This window comes from Lonchura striata, chromosome 25 (genome assembly GCF_046129695.1).
Source record: "Lonchura striata isolate bLonStr1 chromosome 25, bLonStr1.mat, whole genome shotgun sequence".
NCBI lineage: Eukaryota > Metazoa > Chordata > Aves > Passeriformes > Estrildidae > Lonchura > Lonchura striata.
This window is the reverse complement of record NC_134627.1, coordinates 1,934,284-1,955,864: the sequence shown is the minus strand read 5'-3', so window position 1 is coordinate 1,955,864 and position 21,581 is coordinate 1,934,284. Positions and strand designations below refer to the sequence as shown.

The following is a 21,581-nucleotide window of genomic DNA, read 5'->3' as shown; positions in this document are numbered from 1 at the left end:
TGACCCAGGTCCAGCTTCTCCCTCCCTAAGTAATTTATTTTTCTGGGGGATCACCTGCGAACCTGGAGCCTCTGGTGCTCTGGGGGGCACCTGCAGCCCTGGAGTTTCCCAGGGAACCAGGCCAGAGAGATGCAGCCCCCCCAGGCACATGGGGCTGCGTGGCTGAGGATGGGCACAGCTGGGGGTGTGCCGGGGGGATGCTGCTCCGGGGGGTGTGGGAAACGAATTTGTAGAGAATTCTCCAGGTTGGATAAAAAGGTCACAAAGATGTATCTGTATGTAAACTTTGAGATAAAAAATGCTGACTTAGAAATGTCATGGAATAGGAGAGATATTATTGAGAGAGAAATAAAAGTAGAAACAAGCTTTAAAGAATGTCTCTGCAAATAAGACTGGATATTTTAGAGAAGCCAGCCCTGTGGACACAGGGAACAGCTCTGGGATGTCCTGACCATTCAAACACAGCTCAAGGATCTGCCCTGAGCTGCTCTAAGAGGAGTTCACCTGCAAACCTGCCCTGCAAGGTTCATCCTCTTGGGACACTCTGGAAAAACCCCACAGAGACCAGCAGGGACAGGATCCCAGGAGAGCAAACAGCCAGAACGGCCCTGAGCAGGTGTAAATGAGCTTCACTCAGCAGGAGCAGCCGGCCGGCCTGGGGCCCTGCAGCAGGGATTAGTGTGGGACCAGGGACTCGTGTGCCCAGGGCAGGGAGGGCACAGGCTGTGCCAAGCTGAGGGGGTGGCCTCCCTCGGGAGCTGTGTTAGCACCCAGCCCTCAGGAAACCAGAGATCCACCTCAGCTCCTGCGGATTTCCCAGGGGCTGAGCAGAACTTTGGAATTTTCAGGATTACGGGAGTTTCTCTCGGGAGCCTGGATAAGCACCCTCCGTTGTGCCAGACAAAATCAACCATTTTATAAACAAATTTACATTCCTTTCTGTGCCATTTTAGGGTTTGATGCTCCATCCCTGGAGAAATTGTTGTCCCTTAATTCTGTGCTGTAACTGCATTACAAAAACCATCTGGAAAGATACAGGACATCTCCAGAATTTCCTTTCACATGCAAATTTCTCTTAGAATGCTGCTGTGGGACGCACCACGGTGGTTCTGGAAACTCGCTGGGTTTTTTAGGCTGCTTTAAAGGCAGAGGCTGGGAGAGCCCAAACCAGCCCAGCACAGCCATGCAGGACCTGCTCCGCGCCTCCCAGGACCAGGCAGGTGCCACTTCCACCCCGCAGGAAATCCCCTCCCTGCATCCCGAGCATCCCGGCCGGGCTGGGGCGGCTCCCGCAGGGTTTGGGGCTGAGTCACAGCCCAGCCTGGGAGCTCGGGATGCCCCCGGCGCTGCCATGGACCCCCCTCCCCTGCACATCCCGGCCCCAGGAGCAGCTTTGCCTCCCAGCCCTGCCCCGGGCTGCACTCCCGGGCAGCAGGAAAGGGAGGGTGGGGATTCTGCATCCATCCGACATCAGAGCAGGGGGACGAGTCCAGAGGAGGCCACGGAGCTGCTCCAGGGCTGGAACCCCTCGGAGCCAGGCTGGCAGAGCTGGGGGTGCTCACCTGGAGAGGAGAAGCTCCAGGGAGAGCTCAGAGCCCCCAAAGGGGCTCCAGGAGAGCTGGAGAGGGACTGGGGACAAGGGATGGAGGGACAGGACACAGGGAATGGCTCCCACTGCCAGAGGGCAGGAATGGATGGGACATTGGGAATTGGGAATTGTTCCCTGGCAGGGTGGGCAGGCCCTGGCACAGGTGCCCAGAGCAGCTGTGGTGCCCCTGGAGCCCTGGCAGTGCCCAAGGCCAGGCTGGACAGGGCTGGGAGCTCCTGGGACAGTGGGAGGGGTCCCTGCCATGGCAGGGGTGGGATTAAATAGTTTTTAAGGTCACTTCTGACACAGCCCCTACCATGATTATCAGATCCCTGAGCCATTCCCAAAGCTGCTGTGTGTCCAGGAAACCCCCTCCCCAACCCTGCATGCATTGAACAGGTTTTAAAACCCCCCTGATTCCATGGATTAAGCTGCCAGGAAAACACAAATTTGTTCCAAAACCCATTCAAGGCAGCAGGAGCCTGCAGGGTGACAGGAGCTGTGTTGGAAATCTGATGGCTGCACAAAATCCTCCTGGCGTGGTCCCAGGGGTACCACAGCTTGAAAAAAGTTCTATGGGCTGTTTATTTGTTTAGTTCCTTCTGTATTTCCCACAAGTTTTAGGAAAAAATATCAGAAGATTGAAAAATCTGATGTGAAATGTTTGGGTTTTTTTATCCTCAAGTAGAACAGGGGGTGAAGAACTCCACCCTGCAGGTGGGAGCGATCCACCTCAGCTCCTGCAGATTTCCCAGGGGCTGGGCAGGCCTTTGGAATTTTCAGGATTATGGGAATTTCTCTCAGGACTCTGGATAAGCATCATCCATTGTGCAAGACAAAATCAACCATTTTATAAACAAATTTACATTCCTTTCTGTGCCATTTTATGGTTTGATGTTCCCATCCCTGGAGAAATTGTGGTCCCTTAATTCTGTGCTGTAACTGCATTACAAAAACCATCTGGAAAGATACAGGAAGTCTCCAGAATTTCCTTTCACACACAACTGGCTCTTAGGACGCTGCTGTGGGATGCTGGAATTCCAGCACCACGGTGGTTCTGGGAACTCACTGGGTTTAGGCTGCTTTAAAGGCAGAGGGTGGGTGATTTTCACAAGAAAAAAACACAATTAAGAAAATTAATTGACCACAAGCCTTTTCCCATTCTATTTTAAAATGGTGGTGGGATCAGAAGAGTTGGAGTGAGGAAAAAAAAAGAAATTTTTCATCACTCCAGCATTACCCTTTGAATTGCAGAGGTTTCTGAGCGCTCAGCGGGGCGTGTGGCTCAGACCCCTCTGGCAGCGCTGGCTCCGTTGAGTGACACGTCCCCAGGGCTGGTTCCTGTCACCACCGCGGCTCTTTGCCCTGCTCTGGGTGGGGTTTGGTGCTCTGCCTGCAGCGTGGCCCAAGCCAACCGTGCCAGCAGGAATGTGGGATGTTTCCAAGTGCATCCGTCACCGTGGGCTGCCTGGAACGTGCCCGAGCCCAGCCAGAGGGAAGGTCCTCGGGAAATGATTCCAGAGTCAGCCCAGCACTGCTGGACGCCTTTTCCCAGCCAAAGCAGGGACACTGAGATGCTGCAGCAGCAGCTCCTGCTCCTCACGTGCCACCACTGTCCCTCAGCCAGGCCACTGCTTGTCACCCAGGGCTGGGGAGGGACTTGGAACAAGAGATGGAGGGACAGGACACAGGCAATGCCTCCCACTGCCAGAGGGCAGGGATGGATGGGAGATTGGGAAGGAATTCCTCCCTGGGAGGATGGGGAGGGACTGTGATGGAATTCCCAGCACAGCTGTAGCTGCCCCTGGATCCCTGGCAGTGCCCAAGGCCACTGGAGCAGCCTGGCTGGATGGAGTTGGAGCAGCCTGGGACAGTGGAAGGTGTCCCTGCCATGGAATGGAATGAGCTTTATGGTCTCTCCAACCCAAACCATTTCCTGATTTCATGATTTTAAGCCCATGGAGAATGAATTCCCTGCTATGGGAACAAAGCAGCTCCCTGCCTTTTGCCTGTCTTGAGCAGAGAGGAGCCCTCCACACTCTCCAGCCTTTTCCTGGCAGCCAAACCTCTGCAGCCTGGTGTGCACCGGGACAAGGACACCCCGCAGCTGTGCTGGCACTGGGGATTTCCGTGGAGCAGGATGGATGCACAGTTCCACTGGAATTGTGTCCCGTTCCAGCAGCACCTTCCGTGGGCTCTGCACTGCTCCGGGGGCTCTGCACCTGCCACAAACGGAGCTGCTCCCTCCTCCGGCTCCTTTCAGAGGCTCAGCTGAGCCCATCACGGCTCTGCCTTCCTTTGGAAAGCCAAATCCTCCGTGCTGAACTTCCAAGGGGGCACGGCTCCTCCAGGGGCATCAGCTCCAAAAATCCAGCTCTGCAGAGGCACCTCCGCTCCTGCAGCAGCATCAAACCCGTGGGAATGAATGCCCCGCGGTTCCCGGATCGCTGCTGCCCTGCAGCTCCTGGGGCTCGGTGCCCCGAGGCTGTACCTGCTGTGCTCAGTGGGGGCGGCACACACAGCCCAGGAGCTGTGAAATCCTGGGATGATCTCCCCGGCCACAGATGGAAATAGGAGGTTGCACCATCCTGCAGCCACGCACTGACCCGTTCCTGCCTGGAGCCGGGGATGCCACCCCAACCCCACTCCTGCTGTCCCTGCTGCGGGACAGGGCATTGCTGGAAAGGGGACACCCACACACGCCACAACTGGGTGGCGGCTCGGGGTTATTTTGGGGGGAGTTGGCAGTGCTGGAGGCTTGAGCAGCCAGGGAAGGGTTAAAGTGGGGACCCTGCTCTTGCCCACTGCCCACCCTGCACTCGGGTGTCATCCAGAGTTGCAGCTCCTCCCTGCCAGCAGCTCCCGTGTCAGGCTTGGAAAAGATCTGAGCCGTGCCAGAAAGGCAGCGAGGGGACAGTGAGGGGGAAGGGAGAGTGGCGTGGGGCTGCAGTGACCTGTTGTCCCCCAGGCTCGGGGGGATGCCCCCACCCCTGGGGGATGCCAGGAGAGACAGCAGCTCCTGCAGGGATCCCCAGCACAGCACCAGGAGCAGGTCCCAGACCTGCTGCTCCCATGGGGTTGGCAATACTGGGAGCCCTGCAACTTCCCAGGGCTGGAAGATGCCCCGTTTCCCTTTGCAGCCTCTGGATGCCAATTCCCTGGAGCAGACACCTGCAAAGCAGGACCAGCACGGGGCACTTGGAGCTGTCACAGAGCTGAGCCCCACAGCCCGAGGGATCTCATTCAAATCCACCTGGAAATTGAGAAGGAGACCCAAAGATGAGAGGTTCTCAGGATTTTATGGATCCCAGGAGGGAGACAGCAGGACAGGCACAGGCACGGAGGCTGAGCATCCTCCCTGCTCTCTCCTGAGCCAAACTGGGATCTTTCCCCTCACAAGTTCCCAAAGCCTCCACCACCTTCTCCCCTTTCTGCCCTGCACAGAATCCACCTCATTAATCCAACCTGCTGCAAACAGAAACGGTGCTGGGCGTCTCCTCATGGCTCGGCCACTCATTCTCCTACACCAAATCCAGTAAATTTCCCTGAGCTGAGCTGGAGCTGCCCAAGCGACTCCACAGAGCCAGGCAAAATGCTGAACTGGACTGGACCCTTTTGTGCATGTCAGAAAATACAAAACGCTATTTAAATATTAGCACAGCAGAGTCAAGGCAAGACTTTGTGTTCATTAACCCCTTCCTGTAAATATGCTCTTTCCCCCTCAAACCATTATAAATCCAATATTTTTCCTGGAAAGAACCAGAGGGGGCAGCTCCAGCGCTGCATCAACCCATCCAGGGTCTCCCCGGGACAATAGGACTGACTGGGATGTCCTGCTGTCCCCAGGGCTTTGTGGAATTGTTGTCCCTAGCTGGCAGCGGCAGTTCCATCCCTCCTCTGCTGCGAGCTGATCCCTGACAGCTCCATCAGTGAGTGCCCTGAGGGCAGGGCAGGAAATGTTTCTGCTCCTCGGCAAACTTCCCTCTGCAGGGATGGGGAATGGGGAATGGGGGATGGGGGGTGGGGGAAGGGGGAATGGGGGCTGACTGCCCCTGGACAAGCCCCAAAAGGGCTCTGGGCGTGCAGAGCGGGCCCTGCCCATGCAGCGGGTGATGGGAGCTGGCACAGGGGGGATACAGCACCCAAAACCCCGAGCTGAACCCCAGCCTGGCACTGCCTGATTGCCATGGAGGATCCAGCTCTGAACACCACCCTGGGCTCATCCTGGCACCCTTTTGCTGTGCCCGTGTGCCCACAGCCCCAGTGTGGGGACAGCCTCCCCTTCCCTGCCACCCCACCCCGATGTTGCCCCACGGCACAGGGGTCCCACCGCCCCCTCTGCCCTCGGGTCCCCCCTGCCGCCCCACGGAGCACGGGGGCTCTGCGGGGACAGGGCTGCTCCCGAAAGGAGACACTGGGAGCACTCGCAGACCTTTCCTGCAACCTTGGCTTGCCCAGGCCGGGGTTTATATTTAGACCTCCAGGAGGAGAAGCCAGGAGAAAAGAGCCTTGCGACTTGTGAGCTCTGCCCGTGGCTCCTTCACTGTGACGGGGAAGGTGGCTCGGGAGCCCACTGCCCGCCACGTCCCTGGCTGTCCCCGCTCATCCCGACACAGCCCTGCGGCCACTGAGGGCCCCGCTGGCTGCTGCCACCCTCTCCCCGTGCCCTGCCTGCACCTTCGTGGGGACTTTGTCCCCTGTCCCGGACAGTTTTCCATGCAGGGGGGTCCAGCAGGTGCCTCCAGCCCTGAACACCCCCCAGAGCCAGCAGAGTCCATCCTGGGCCCGCCCGCCTCCAGCGCTCGGACCGTAAATCCCGGGACATTGCCGGTACCGCTCCGGGCACGGTGACAGCGACAAAGCCGGGCACATCCCGGACCCCGCAGCCCTGCCCGGCGGCCTGGCAGCAGCCCAGGGCTGACCCCAGTACTCACTGTTGGGTGGAGAGTGTGAAGTCCCAAGGAGAGACTTTTTAGGGCCAGAACCTCCCTCTCCTTCGACTCCTGGAGGCTTTGGCTCGGCGAGTTGGCAGAGCAGCTGCCGCGGCTGTCAGATGGTCATGAGTGAAACCTGAGGACACGCGGGGTCCTTCAGGTAGCCCGGCCCGTCTCGGCCGCGGCGCTCGCTCCGCGCCGCGCCAGTCAGGCTGGCGGCGGGGCCGGGGCGGCCGCGGCTCCTCCGGCTCCTCCGGCCCCATCGGCCCCTCCGGCCCCTCCGGCTCCTCCGGCCCCATCGGCCCCTCCGGCCCCTCCGGCCCCATCGGCCCCTCCGGCCCCTCCGGCCCCATCGGCCCCTCCGGCTCCTCCGGCCCCATCGGCCCCTCCGGCCCCTCCGGCCCCATCGGCCCCTCCGGCTCCTCCGGCCCCATCGGCCCCTCCGGCCCCATCGGCCCCTCCGGCCCCATCGGCCCCTCCGGCCCCTCCGGCCCCTCCGGCCCCTCCGGCCCCTCCGGCCCCACCGGCTCGGCTCCTCCGGCCCCTCCGGCCCCTCCGGCCCCTCCGGCCCCATCGGCCCCAGGTGCGCGGCGGCTCCGCGCCCGCTTCGGCAGCCGAAGGGACCGGGGAGCGGCGGGGGAGGTGGGAGCGACCCTGGCCAGCGCCTCCCCGGCAGTGACAGGCGCTGGAAAGAGCAGCGGGACAACTGCGAGGGCGGGGGGGCAGCCGGCGCCAAGGCCGCTGCCAGCGCTGTGCCCGAGCCCGGGGCTCTCCGGGAGCGTCGTTCCCATTGTTCAGAGCCCAGGAGCGGCCACGCTCCTCCCCTTGCTGGCAAACCAGGAGTGTCTGTAACTTTTTTGTCCCCTCCTCGCACCCTGTTGCACCAGAACATCCCAGGAGCATCCGATGGGGATGTCCCTCGCGTGTCCTGCCCACGGGGACCCCGTGAGCCACAACCGGGGTGACGCAGAAACAGGGATTTGCCTGAGTGGGGTTGTCCCCTCTTTGTGCTTCCTCATGGGGTCTTTGGGTTCTTCTGCCAAGCCCAGGCACTTCTGGGGTCCGTGGGGTGCCCGGTGTGCCCCCAGGGCCTGGAGGAGAGGGTGTAGGGGCACTCAGCTTGCAGGGTCACCCCTTTTGGGGTGCTCAGGGCTGTGCTGGGGGTGGAGCAGCCACCCCAGCACTCAGCCTGGTCAGAGGGGTTCATCACCTCCCCAAACCCACTGTTCCTGTGATTAATTTCTGCTTTTCCAGTCCCAAAACACCCTGGAGAAACTTCCAGGTGTTTGGGTGGCTTCAGTGGAGCTGCAGCCCCTGACTTTGCCAGCCTGGAATGCCATGGGAATCCCCTTCCTGCCCAGCCCCTCACCCCTGTCCCCTCCAGCACCCTCCACAATCAGCACATCCATGGCCAGGCCTGCAGCCCTGACCAGGGAGCTGGGAAGTGAAGGTCCTTGGACTGGTTCTGCTTCTGACTCCACGATTTTCCTGTCCTGTGCAAGGCTGTGGGAATGAGGCAGAGCCGGAGCTGTTTCAGCTCTCCAGGGAAAACTGGTGCAGGAGGAGGGAAGGAAGAGCCCAGAGCAGCTCCCAGGGGTGGCTACAGGCGTGGCTGGCACTGGGAGCCTGTGGACAGTTAGCTTCTGACCTCTATTCACAAGAGACTGAAAATAGAATAAAAGATTTTAAAACTCCTCTCAACTCAGAAAAAGACTTAATCCAACAGGAGCCCACTGGGGGCTGAGCAGCAGAACAAAAGCCATGATCCAGGGCCACAGAGCATTCCCTGTGCATCCCAGGGTCAGTGGGTTTGGCTGGTGGGGACAGCAGGGACAGGGACACCCTCCTGCTGTGCCTGTGGGGACTTTCCATTTGCTCTGTTGGTCACAGCGGGGAATTCAGGGGATGTTTGGTGGCTCCCAGCAGCTGCCCCAAGCCCAACCTTGTCACCCACAGAGAGACTTTTCAAGCTGCACAGGTCCATTTTTGCTTCTCCCAGACCATGAGCAGGCCTGGAGTGAGTCTGGAAACCCTGGATGTGTCTCTTGCCCCGTGCGATGTGGAGACACCAAGGGTCCCCAGCGGGGCACATGGGCACAGTTCTGCCTGCAAAACCGAGGAAATTCCAATGGGAATGGGAGCTTGGGGCACCGAGAGGTACTGACCACACTGATCAGGGTGGAAAAACGTGTCCTTGGGTTTCCAGGGTGGAATTAGGGCCATGCTTAGTCCAGCTTTGGACATCTGAGGTGCCCTGGCTTGTGGTGCTGGATCCACCACAGGATCACAGAATCAGGGAATGGTTTGGAGTGGGACTGACCTTAAACCACCCACCCCCACCCCCGCCATGGCAGGGACACTTTCCACTGTCCCAGGCTGCTCCCAGCCCTGTCCAAATTGGCCTTGGGCACTGCCAGGGATCCAGGGGCAGCACAGCTGCTCTGGGCACCTGTGCCAGGGCCTGCCTACCCTCCCAGGGAACAATTCCTGCCCAATCTCCCACCCATCCCTGCCCTCTGGCAGTGGGAGCCATTGCCTGGGTCCTGTCCCTCCATCCCTTGTCCCCAGTTCCTGCCAGCGGTGTCCCTGCCGTGTCCCCGGGGCTCTGCCGGTCCCTACGCAGGCAGGGGAAGGGGAGACCCGGGCAGGGCCAGTTCCCCGAGCTGCAGAGCCGGGAGCATCCCGGGGCGGGATGAAGGAGCGGATGGAAGCCCAGGGCACCCTCTGTGCCAGGCAGGGCGTCCTGGCAGGTCCGGAGGTCGGGGAAGGCGGGCACGGGCAGCAGCCCCAGGCACCGCGCCCCAGCTCGGCCCGCTCCCGCCCCGCCGCGGGTTAACCCGCACCTGCCCGGGCTGCCGGGCTGTCCCGGCTCTATGCCCCGAGCAGGGTGACCCTTTCCTCACTGGCTGGGGCTCTCGGAGCCGGGCCGTGGCCGCGGTCGCCCCGCTGCGCCCCGCGGGCTCGCCGCGCTCCAGCGCTGCCCGCGCCGCTGCCGCGGGGCCGCAGTGCCACCCTCCGGCTCCGGGCTAAACTCCCCGTGCCCGGACAGCGCCCGGGCCTGCGGGGACACGCGGCACCGCGGGGACACCGGGGCGAGCGGCGTGCCAGGCTGCGGCACTGCGGCCGTGCTGGGGCAGGATGCGGGTATTAGAGCCAGAACCCCCGAACACAGCCTCAGGATCGTCCAGGGTGGAAAAAATCCCTGAGAAGGTGACGGTCTTCGGAAGAAATTCCTCCTTGCGTTACGTTCTCCCCCTCACACAGCCCCCTAAATAATCAGGCTAGCCCAGAGGTCCGAGGCTGTGAGGGGAGGAATATCAGGACATGACAAAGATTTCCAAAAGAGGCTCTTACCCCTGATATGTTGGTTCAGCTCTCTTTATTCTGTGGTGTCCAAGGGGAGAGCGGGGCAAAAGAGGATGAACAGGAAATGTCTGGGGTCTATATAGACTTTGGACAGGGTGGGCTTCCCTGGCTCTCCGCCAACCCCGTTGGGGCAGAAAGGAGGGGTCCAGGATTATCTTGATCAGAGTCGCAGGGTCCCGGGGAAGGGGGCACAGAGTGTCCATGAGCTCACTGTAACACCTGCGAGGGTGGGCAGGCCCTGGCACAGGATACCCAGAGCAGCTGTGGTGCCCCTGGAGCCCTGGAAGTGCCCAAGGCCAGGTTGGAGGGGGCTTGGAGCAGCCTGGGACAGCGGGAGGTTTCCCTGCCATGAGCTTTAAGGTCTGTTTCAACACTTTAAGATCCCTTTCCACGATCTTTAGCAGCTGCAGGGTGGAGTCCGTGCTGGGAGCCTTTGGAAAACCTTTCCTGCAGGCTGAGGGTGATTCCCAGTCCCCTCCTGTCCTGAAGGGGCCTCAAAGTCCCATGGGGTTCAAAGCCCAGCAAACCCCAGAGGGTCATTTGGGGTCATTTATCACCTCAAAACGCCATCTGCAAATGGAAGTGCAATTCCAGAGTTTTTCAAAGTTTTCTGAAAATAGGTGTTCCCACTGAGCATCCTCAATCCTGCTCAATCTGCTCCTGTCTCATCCCTGCAATCATCCCATCCTCACTGATGATGGAGAGGGATTCTATTCACCTCTGGTCCCTTCCTGGCTGCAGACAGGGATTTATTTAACAGTTCCTGAGCTCCTCTGGAGGGTTCCTCATCATTCAGGATGTACTGGCTCTGGAAGGGTTTTTATTGGAATATATATCTCCCATCTCACCTTAAATCAGCTCTGGGGCTCTGTTTCCTCTCAGTGCCCTCCCATGGGATCTCTGGAGATCCTGCAGTCTGGACAGGGGCCAGCAAGTGGGGTTTATTTAGGGAAGGACATGTGGCACCACAGAGAAATGACAACCCAGGCAGAGTGAGAAGCGAGGCTGGGATCGGGTGGCTCCGGTCTCAGGAGCATGGGAGAGGCCAGGAAGTTTGGCAAAAGGGCATCTGGGGCCTCTCTTGCTCCTGGAGGCACCATTTTCCAGGGCAGGAGCTCAGTCTGGGGGATGAAGGATGTTCATGGTGGTGGAACAGGCTGTGGGGTGGTGGGGACAGCTGTGACCCAGAGGGGGCAGGGCACCCCAGGACCTCTGGGACAGCTCGTGGTGCCCCCACCTTGAGCTCTTCCTCACCTTCCTCATTCATTTCCTCTCTGTGAGCTTCACCAGGCAGGGGAAAAGCAGAGATTTCCTGGGAGGTACTTCCAGGCATTCCATCATGGGCAGGGTTTTCATCCTGCAGCACCCCCAGTCCCAAATTCTCTGGGTTTCTGGAACAAACCAACCCTCTGAAAAGTGAGGCTGCACTTGAGAATGAGATTTTATTGGCAAAACCCCTCCTATTCCTGGAAAAAGACCGACCCCCCCCCCCCCCAGGGAAGCCAGGTGAGTCCCATTCCTCAGAGCAAAGGACTGGGAGAACTCTCCTGGCAAGGGAACATCTCCAATCAACCCACATGGGGAAAGGGAAGTATTTTGGGAACTGGGGAGGAACTGGGTCTGGAGGCTATTGGGGATCTCTTGTAGAGCTGTGGGGTTTTGCCTCTCTCTGTATCCTTCCCCCAACCCCAGGGGGGCTCCTGGCTGTGTTTAGGAATCTTCCCAGAAGTGAAATGATTTTCTAAACCAAGGAAAGGGAAAACATCCATCAGTGAATCCCTTCAGTGTCAGTGCTGCTCCTTATCCTTCAATGCAAACAAAAACCACCAGCTGTCTTTGGGTGAAGGATTTTTGTGTTTCCTTCCCAATTTCAGGCAGAAAAGTGGAGAACTTTCCTTCTCTTTGCCTGCTTCTCAGTGAGCAGTGAGAGCTCTGGGGGTGAGTGCTACCACAGGGTGCAAGATCCACCAGCAGGGAGCAGGCAGAGCCTCTCCCATGGTAGTTCCCAACACCCTCTGAGGGTGTCAGACCCAGAACCCCCAAAATCAAGAGAGTTTGGGTCTTTCTGGGGCCGCAGCCATGGAGGTGCTCCTCCAGCAGCACCACTCCAGGAGCGCTGTCCTGGTCACGCTGAGAAGTCCTGGGTGGCCAGGTTGAAGACGTTGCTCTCCATGGACCTTTGCCACGTGCCCCAGTTCCTCCTGATCTCAGCCTGGACCTGCAGCAACACCACGGGAGGTGCTGGCACCGAGGGACACCGAGCAGCTCCCAGCGGATGGGAATGGGGGGGCAAGGGGTGGGAACTGTCCCTGCCCACCTCTGGCTTTGGGGCACTCTTGGGGTGTCCCTGTGCCCACTCTGGTGCCCAGGGTTGGGGTGGGGACACACACTCACCTCTCCGTTGAGGAAACAGTAGAGCAGAGCCACCAGGAAGCCCTGGAGAGGACAGGCAGAACAATTTTCACCCAGAGGAAGGGGCTGGACCCCTCTGTGCTCATCTTCTCCCTGCCTTTACCTCCTCCCACACCTCTGACCCACCACAGAGGAAATCAATGCCATGTTCTCCAGGCCCAACCCTTGTGCCCTGCCCCAGGTGTCTGGGGGCACCGTCTCCCAAAAGAGGCCCAAGCCCCACATTCCAGGGGCTCCTGGTGTGATTTGGGGAGGGGCCAGGGGACCTTTCCCTGCCCATCTCACCTGGTAGGAGCCAAGCACCAGCTCGAAGTAGAGCCGGACGTCCACACCCACGTGCTCAGGGAAGAGCGCGAACACCACGTAGTGCACCCCGAAGAGGGGGATGAGCAGCAGCGTGGACTTGGTCAACCTCCTGTGGAGAGTGAGGGGGGTCTGGGTGCTCTGCTGCCCCATGAGACCTCCCCAAAACCTTGGTCTTAACCCCAAGCAAGTTCTCTGTGAAAGGCAGGTCTTGGAGGCTCCAGCACTGTCCTCTGTGCTCCTCCAGGGAGGGTCCCTCTGCCCTGGGACCCCAGACCCCAGGGTGGGCACAGCCCTGTGCCCTTACATGTACTGCTGCTTGTGGGTTCTGCTGAGGTCCGGGCACCGGATCTTCTGTGCCAACATCCTGGTGACGTTGAGGAAGATGAGGAAGTTCACCTGTCCCAGAAGGCCATGTCTCAGGCTCTGCACAGCCCCTGGCCAGGTCCCCTGGCCATGTGGGACTCTGGCTCTGGGCTGGGACTCTCAGGGACACACTCACAAATATGGCCAGGAGGATGGGAGCCTTGATCACCCACCAGTACAGGCTGGAGTAGTCATCCCAGCACCTATGGGACAGGAGATGGCTCTGGCATCCACTGGGACCCGCGTGGCCCTGCTGTCCCCCTGATATTTCTTTGGCCTGGCCCCTGACCCCTTTGCACCCCTCCTGCCACAGGATCCACCAGAAAACAGAAGCAACATTTAAATAAAATGCTGGCCCGGTCCTCCCCTCCTGAGCCTCCCATGCCAAAGGCTCATTTCCCAGCACTTGGACTGGGACACATGGCTGCGGTGGCCTGGGCAAGGCCAAGGGACAGCTGCTCTTACCCATGGTTGTCATACTGGAGCCTGGTGAGCACCCACACCACAACTGTGACCATGGGGACGCCTGCAAGGACAGGACACAGACAGGGATGGTCCCTTCAGTGCTCTGGGAAGCCCCTGTGCCACCCTCTGTCCCTTGTCCCGAGAAACGTGTCTAGCTCAGCTCTGGATGTGGCAGGAAGCTGACAACCTTCCCACCTTCTCCAGGAGAAGGAAGTGGTGCCCACTGATGGTGCTGTGTCTGTGTCACCTCCTGGCCACTCTCCTGCCCCCACGCTCTTCCATCACACCCAGGCACCTGGGATGGGTGTTCCCAGCTCCAGGTGGGTGTGGGAAGGAGGGAGGACGTGTCCTGAAGAGGCCAGGCTTCCCCCGCAGCTCTGGGGTCTGGCAGGAGCAGGGTGCCCACCAAGGGCGTGCAGGAGATGCTGGGGTGGGGACATGCTGGGGGCTAGATGGATCTCAGATCAGGCCATTCCCAGGTGGTTCCTGCCCGGGATGTGCAGGGACGTGCGGGCTGTGCCCAGGCTCACCCCAGCCGATGAGGACGTAGCCCCAGGTGTAGCTCCTGTCGCAGGTGAAGGTGAGCAGCAGCAGCGTCTGCAGGTACAGCCCCTCCACCAGCAGCCAGTAGAAGTTGGCCAGCACGGAGTACTGGAAGAAGGTGATGGCTGCTTTGCAGGTCACCTGCCAGGGGAGGAGGGGACGACTCAGGGTGCAGCCCACCCTGTCCTGGGGCACAGGCGATGGTCACCCTCCTATCCACCCCCTTGGGGACATGTGTGATGACCTTCCAGTGATGACCTTTCAGTGCAGCCCCAGGGACTCTGTCCCAGCCCCTCACATCACCTGCACCAGGTTCTGCTCTGCCTGTGCCCCAGAGCAGGTGACCACAGGCTGTTTTTGCAGGATCTTTTAAAACCCCGTGGTTGTGTCTGTGGTATTCTCAGTGTTGTATCTGCACTCAGGGGTTCCTGATTGGAATGAAAACCTCAGATCTGAGCAGTACCTGGTGCTGGTGGGCTGTGCTGAGCTTTAGCTCCACTGGGGACACACAGCCTGAGGCCAGTGGCAGTTTTGAGGACAGAACTTGTGCGCTGCACAGAAGGAAATGCAGAAATGCTGAACCTCCCCAGAGCCACTCAGGACAGAATTTCCTCCATCCCACAGCCTCTCTCTCTCCTCTCTGCAGTGATAAATCCCCCCCGGGTCCCAGCAGCCCCTTCCCAAGGAGCTCCTGCTGCTCTCCCTGCCGCGCTCCGGGGCTGGGGTTTGGGATTTACCGTGGACATTGTGCAGTGGTCAATGGACTCGTCTGAGAAGAGGACGCGGTCCTTGATGAACACGGCCGTGCCCCGCAGGATGAAGGAGGTGAAGAAGTGGATGTGGATGGAATTCCTGGTGCAGTGCAACTTCCTGCAGGAGGGAAAGATGGGCTGGGCCGGAACAGGGGCATAGGAGGTGCTTTGGTGTCCCCTTCCCAGGGATCACTGCTGGTGATGGTCTCAAAGCCCCTTGAGAAGCTTTCCTGCTCTAAAATCAGGAAAAGCAGGGTTGTGCTGTGCTTGAAGCTGCTCAAGGACAAGGGCACATCCCAGAAAGCTGTGGAGAGCCCAAACCTGCAGCACAGGGACATCTGCAAAACCAGAACTCGTGAGGGCCACCAGGGAAGCATACTGGTGCCATTCCTCTCCTGCCTTCCCAGTTTTCCTGATGCCTGGGATGGGTCCTGGCTGCTCCAGGAGGGGCCAGGCTGGAGGCAGCCGTTCCTGCTGGGATTTATCCCTTGTCCCTCCAGCCCGTGGAGCTGGAGCAGCTCCCAGCCCTACCTGAAGCAGCAGAAGATGGCAATGGCCAGGAGCAGTGCTGCCAGCGACGTGGAGTAGCCACAGGTGTAGAGCACCTTTATGGTGACAAAATGGCCTCTCTGGAAGGGAACAGCACCAGTGGAGTGAGGGCACAGGGACTGGGAAGTTCTGGTGTGGGACAAGCAGGGACAGCCGGGAGGCAATGGGGTAACCTGGGAGCATCTCCATGGTTCTTTGCCCAGTGGGGACATGGGGACATGGGGCCATGGGGACATGGGGCCATGGGGACATGGGGACATGGGGCCATAGGGACATGGGGACATGGGGATATGCGGCCATGGGGCCATGTGGACATGGGGATAGGGTAGCACAGGGACACAGGGACATGGAGACATGGGGACAGTTCCCCACAGCCCCAGGGGTCCCACGTGCCTTGGCCTCGGTGTCATTGTTGCTGCCAAGGGTCTCCAGCTGGCAGGCACTATGGTAGGGGGGGCTGGGGGGGCTCCAGCCCCACTCAGTGCAATTCCTCTGGATCAGCCCTGCAGGACAAGGAGGGACCTCAGGGGAGCCACAGGTGTCACCTCTGATGGCACCCCCAAAATGCCTGGCCTGGAACAGACAGGGACAGCAGCATGGTACCCATGGGCTGTCCCATCCCTCCCAGACCCCATTGCTCCTTCTGCATCCTATCAATGCCCTTCCCTCCCAGACCCCATCCCTCCATCCCAAATCCCATTGCCACCCCATCCTTTCTGGATCCCATTGCCCCCTCTGGCCCCGTGCCTGGAGCTGCCAGGAAAACTTTGGACAGGGTGTGAAAGCAAGCCCAGATCCCTCCAGCAGAAGAGAATTGGGAATTAAAGTTATTAAAGTGCTCATTCATCCTGTGAGGGCTCCATCGAGCCTCTCCTGAGCTGTTCCTGCCCCAAAGCAAGCATTTCCCAAATTACTCCTGTCTGAGGAAGTGCTGGAATGTTCTGGGTGGGAGCTCTCCTTCCCACCCTCCAGGAGAGACAGAGGCAGCTCGGGATCACTGGGCTGGTGTGTGGGAAAGGAGGAGCAAGGGGACTGCCCTGGTGTCACCAGGGTGGAGGATGAGGACACCAAGAGCTCCGCCCAGAGAGGATGAAGGGATTTGGGTCCTGCTGTGGCAGCTCCCTGAATCTCTGCTTTTCCCGTCCCTGCCGGGAGCGGGGCTGACACCGAGGACATTTGTTTGGAGGGGCAGGAGCTGTGGGGTGGGAGGGAAGGGCTGCGGCGGCTTGGGGGCCCGGGGAGAGTGGGTGGGTCCGTGGGATGAGCGATCCCCGCTGGATTCAGACCTTTGGACTTCTTGAAGACGTTCAGGATCTCGGGACAGGCGACATCTCGGGACTGGCCAGGGGGCAGGGCGGGCCAGCAGCTGACCCCGTCCCACTCGGTCGGGCAGCCTGGGAGGGAGAGGACAGCGGTGACACCAGGAGGGGACGGCGGTGACACCAGGAGAGGAGGGCGGTGACACCAGGAGAGGAGGGCGGTGACACCAGGAGAGGACGGCGGTGACACCAGGCGGTGACACCAGGAGAGGAGGGCGGTGACACCAGGAGAGGAGGGCGGTGACACCAGGAGGGGACGGCGGTGACACCAGGAGAGGACAGCGGTGACACCAGGAGGGGACGCGCGGGTGACACCAGGAGGGGACAGCGGTGACACCAGGAGAGGAGGGCGGTGACACCAGGAGGGGACGCGCGGGTGACCCGCAGCCCCGCGGCACCGCTGTCCCCGATCCGGGGCCGGGCCGTGCCCGCAGGAGCCGGGAGCATCCTGGCTCTGCCCCTGGAACCTCGGGATCCTCTCCCGGCGCTGGGATCCCCGTTCGGGGAGGGACCTGGGAGCTCCTGGGGCTGCGTCAGACCGACCTCCTGTGGGAACACCCTGCGTGTGGGAAGGGCTGGGATTTACCCATGGCTCCCAAAATAACCCAGATTTATGTTGGATATTTGCACCGGGAGGCTCAGCTCGGGATGTGTCCCCAAGGACAGAAGGAAATCATGCAAGGCTTGCTGCGAGTCACCAACTTAAATGACTTTTGCTTCCCTATCCAGCACTGAATCCCTGTTTAAATCATTCTCCAATTTCCCAGACTTGGGGCTAGGGGAATTTGTGATGCAGCAGCCCAGGATGGGACAAGGACATCCCATTCCAGGCCAGCTCCTGTCCCAGCACAGCTGCATCATTAACCCTGCAGATGCACATTATTCATGGAGCCATGTCCATTCCCAGCCAGGGAATGTGGAACTGGACAGGTCTGATGAATTTCCTGATTTCAGCCTGGGGGTGTCAGTCCTGGCAGGGAGGGATTTGCATCCACAATGCCAAAGTGGGGCTTGGCTTTTGCTCTGGAGGATCAGGGAGGAGAGCACAGAATAGGGATCAGCACTGGGAGCAGTCACTTCATTTCTTGGGGCCATGAGAGCAGGGAATCCTGGAATGGTTTGGATGAAAGGGACCCTAAATCCCACCCAGTGCCACCCCTGCCATGGCAGGGACACCTCCCACTGTCCCAGGCTGCTCCAGCCCTGTCCAGCCTGGCCTTGGGCACTGCCAGGGCTCCAGGGGCACCACAGCTGCTCTGGGCACCTGTGCCAGGGCTGCCCACCCTCCCAGGGAACAATTCCCAATTCCCAATCTCCCACCCATCCCTGCCCTCTGGCAGTGGGAGCCATTCCCTGGGTCCTGTCCCTCCATCCCTTGTCCCCAGTCCCTCTCCAGCTCTCCTGGAGCCCCTTCAGGCCCTGCCAGGGGCTCTGAGCTCTCCCTGGAGCTTCTCCTCTGCAGGTGAGCACCCCCAGCTCTGCCAGCCTGGCTCCAAAGGAGCCTTTGGAGCCTCTCCAGGGACTCCTCTGGAATCTGTAGCCCCCATAGTCCAGAGGATGTCACAGAAATGGTGCAAGGAATGGAAGAGGAAAGGCTGGGAGAGCTGGGGGTGCTCACCTGGAGAGGAGAAGCTCCAGGGATGGAGCGACAGCACACAGGGAATGGCTCCCACTGCCAGAGGGCAGGGCTGGATGGGAGATTGGGCAGGAATAAGGAGATCCCAGAGCCCTCCCACCCTGTCCATCCATGGGATCTGAGCCTGTCCTGGAGTCACGCTTCCCACGCTGGTGCATGCAGGGAAAGGGATGAATGCAGCTCAGATGGACGGGGGCAGCAGGAACCCAGGATTAAATCCAGATTTTAATTATGCGTTCCCGCTTCTCGGATATTTTCCTGCCATGAGATTCCTTCCCTTTGGTTGGCACAATTCAGGTTGCAAAATGGACCTTTTCCAATCAATTTGGCTTTTCCCTGCTAAGCTGAAAGATAAATGACATCTCTGCAGAGTTACTTAAGCATTTATGCACCTCCATATGCATTTATTGCTTAATTTTTCCACTGCTATGAGATGAAGCCCCTGGAATTATGAATTCCTTATTCTCCAGGTGACAATTTTTTGCCTGGGATTTGGGCCATTCCACTTTTGGATGGAAACTGAGATGCAATTTTAAAAGGGATGTCTAAAAGCAGCACTCGAAAATTGTTTTTTCAACCAGTTAATTTGTTTAAAATCCCAGATATGGGGAAATTGAGTTGATCAAAAAATGTTTGGCAGTAAAATTTGCTGAATTAGGAAGGGGAGCAGATGTGAGATGGTGACACCATGGAGTGACCCTGGTGCTGGTGGCCACAGCCCTGGCATTGGTACAAGGGGATGAAGGGGACACTGCCAGGGGCATGGACCAATCCAGCACTGCCATATTCCATGAATCCCTCCCTGGGGAGGTGAGAAGGCTCCAGGGAGAGCTCAGAGCCCCCAAAGGGGCTCCAGGAGAGCTGGAGAGGGACTGGGGACAAGGGATGGAGGGACAGGACCCAGGGAGTGGCTCCCACTGCCAGAGGGCAGGGATGGGTGGGAGACTGGGAATTGGGAATTGTTCCCTGGGAGGGTGGGAGACCCTGGCACAGGTGCCCAGAGCAGCTGTGGTGCCCCTGGAGCCCTGGCAGTGCCCAAGGCCAGGCTGGACAGGGCTGGAGCAGCCTGGGACAGCGGGAGGGGTCCCTGCCATGGCAGGGGTGGCACTGGGTGGGATTTAAGGTCCCTCCCAATCCCAACCATTCCATGATTCTCTAAATCTGCCAGGGCTGAGTTCTGGCTGTTGTTTGTGTCCCTCAATCCCCTCTATCCCATCCCAACAGCATTTCTGGGGCTCTCCAGGGATTCTCCTTGACCTTTGCCTTGGTGCTGCTCTCCATTTCCCTGGACACCCCAAATCCATGTGTGCTCTGCAATCCCCTACCATGGGTCACCTCCAGGGACCATCCAGGAATTTCCCCCTGCTCCCGGGGAGCTGGGCCCAGGCTCACCCTGCCCTGCCTGCCCCGGGCTGTGCCTCTCGCTCCGCATCCTCTGCAGACATTCCGCCTTTCGCTTCTGGAAGTGGAGAACCACGGAGCAGTCGGGATGAGTCCCCTGCACCTTGGGGAGAGGAGAGGGCAGGCAGGAGAAGCATGGAATTGTGGAGTTGGCTTCATGGAGTTGTGGAAATGGAGTCATGGAGCTGGGTTGGAAGGGGCTGCAAACCCACCCCGGCGCCCCCCTGCCATGGGCACGGACACCTCCCACTATCCCAGTGGGATGTGGGCAGAGCAACCCCACATTCCCAGCTCTGGCCTTTGCCAGCAGAGCTGATGGAACACCAGGGAGAATGTCCAGGTCCCAAAGATGTGAGAGACGTGGTGGCTGCAGGGATTGGATTATCTGGGAATCCCTGCTTTGGGATTTGCCTCCTCAGCTCCCAGCTGGAGAACTGAGAGACTGAGGCTGAACTGGGAGCAGGCCAGGAACTCTGCCTGTGCATTCCCAGGTATCCCTGCCCATTCCCAGGTGTCTGTGCCCATTCCCAAATGTCTGTATCCATTCCCAAATGTCTGTGCCCATTCCCAGGTGTGTGTGCCCATTTCCAGGTGTCCCTGCCCATTCCCAAATGTCTGTGCCCATTCCCAAGTGTCCCTACCCATTCCCAGGTATCCCTGCCCATTCCTAGACGTCCCTGCCCATTCCCAAATGTCTGTGCCCATTCCCAGGTGTCTGTGCCCATTCCCAAATGTCCGTGCCCATTCCCAGGTATCCCTGCCAATTCCCAGGTATCCCTGCCAATTCCCAGGTGTCTGTGCCCATTCCCAAATGTCTGTATCCATTCCCAGGTGTCCCTGCCCATTCCTAGATGTCCCTGCCCATTCCCAAATGTCTGTGCCCATTCCCAGGTATCCCTGCCCATTCCCAAGCATCCCTGCAGCATCCAGGTTCAGGGCTGTCTGGGACAGGGATCTGGGACCCAAACCTGGGGTTGGGTTGCTGATTGCTTTAGGTGAGGGGCCAGAGATTTAAAAGCTGGAGAATCAGAGGGATAAGGGTGGATCCCAGAACTTCCCAACAGAGGGAAGTGTGGGATGTTGGAGCACCCCTTGGGCTGAGCCCTGCCCTGCCCATGCAGCTGCTCCTCAGGGTCCCTTCACCTCCCCCAGGAGATTTTGTTTCCTTTTCCTGCTGAACACAAGATTTCAAAGGAATTTCCAGCCTGGAAAAGGCATTTTGGGTATGGCTCTTGGCACAGAACTGGGAAGGCCCAGGAATTCTCCTCCTCCATCCTGCCAGTGATGGAGGACATGGATGGGGCAGGAGAGTTTGTGTCACTCCTCTTTAGCTGCAGAGCTGTGGGTTTGATTTCTTATTTATGGCAGTAGGGCCAGGATGCTGTTCCCAGGAACAAGGAATATGCAGGGCTCACTTCTGAACTACCTGCAGGGCAGAGAATTCCTGCTGTGCCTCAGTTTCCCTGTTGGAAGGGTCTTGATGCCATCAGTCTCTAAAACCCTCCAAGCCTCCAGCGCTCCCACTGCCCAGCTCCCCTTCCCCTTCCCCTTCCCCTTCCCCTTCCCCTTTCCTTTTTTTCCCTTTTTTCCCTTTCTTTCCTTTTCCCCCTTTTTTTCCTTTTTTCCCTTTTTCCCTTTTTTTCCTTTCCCCCCTTTTTTCCCTTTTCCCTCTTTCCCCTTCCCCTTTCCCTTTCCCTCCCCTTTTCCACAGAGCACCTGAGCAGCTCAGGGGTGTTTCACTCTCTCTGGCAGCACAACCACCCCAGTGCCCCCCATTCCCACAGGGATCTGGTGCCAGCCATTCCCATGGCCCTGCCTTGGGATGGGGATCACCCACGGCTGTCCCTGTCCCTGTCCCTGTCCCTGTCCCTGTCCCTGTCCCTGTCCCTGTCCCTGTTCCCATCCCCGTCCCTGTCCCTGTCCCTGTCCCTGTCCCTGTCCCTGTCC

The 21,581-nt window shown here is 59.3% G+C and overlaps 2 protein-coding genes across 2 annotated transcripts in view; both read right to left on the bottom strand.

The window, feature by feature from the left end:
• SCN4A (sodium voltage-gated channel alpha subunit 4) overlaps positions 1 to 6,600 on the bottom strand; it is a 43,511-nt gene extending 36,911 nt beyond the window's left edge. The window contains exon 1 of the mRNA XM_021546946.2: positions 6,523 to 6,600. The gene's annotated coding sequence lies outside the window, so the exon portion shown is untranslated. The remainder of the gene's footprint in view (positions 1 to 6,522) is intronic.
• A 5,413-nt stretch (positions 6,601 to 12,013) lies between these two features.
• Positions 12,014 to 19,815, bottom strand: LOC110479564 (vasoactive intestinal polypeptide receptor 1). The gene is made up of 12 exons (XM_021546947.2): positions 19,626 to 19,815; positions 16,565 to 16,672; positions 15,672 to 15,781; positions 15,261 to 15,358; positions 14,715 to 14,847; positions 13,965 to 14,118; positions 13,435 to 13,495; positions 13,106 to 13,172; positions 12,911 to 13,002; positions 12,586 to 12,715; positions 12,283 to 12,324; positions 12,014 to 12,106 (listed from the first exon to the last, which is right to left on the bottom strand). Exons 1-12 carry the CDS (start codon positions 19,813 to 19,815, stop codon positions 12,014 to 12,016), a joined length of 1,278 nt encoding a protein of 425 aa, XP_021402622.2.
• Positions 19,816 to 21,581: the final 1,766 nt, after the last annotated feature.

Coding starts and splice junctions, on each gene's coding strand:
- LOC110479564 (XM_021546947.2), bottom strand. CDS start 19,815: ATGACTCCATTTCCACAACTCCATGAAGCCAACTCCACAATTCCATGC. Junction 16,673..19,625: donor CCCGGGGCAGGCAGGGCAGG/GTGAGCCTGGGC, acceptor TCTCCCTCCCAG/GCTGCCCGACCGAGTGGGAC. Junction 13,496..13,964: donor CTACGTCCTCATCGGCTGGG/GTGAGCCTGGGC, acceptor CTGTCCTTGCAG/GCGTCCCCATGGTCACAGTT.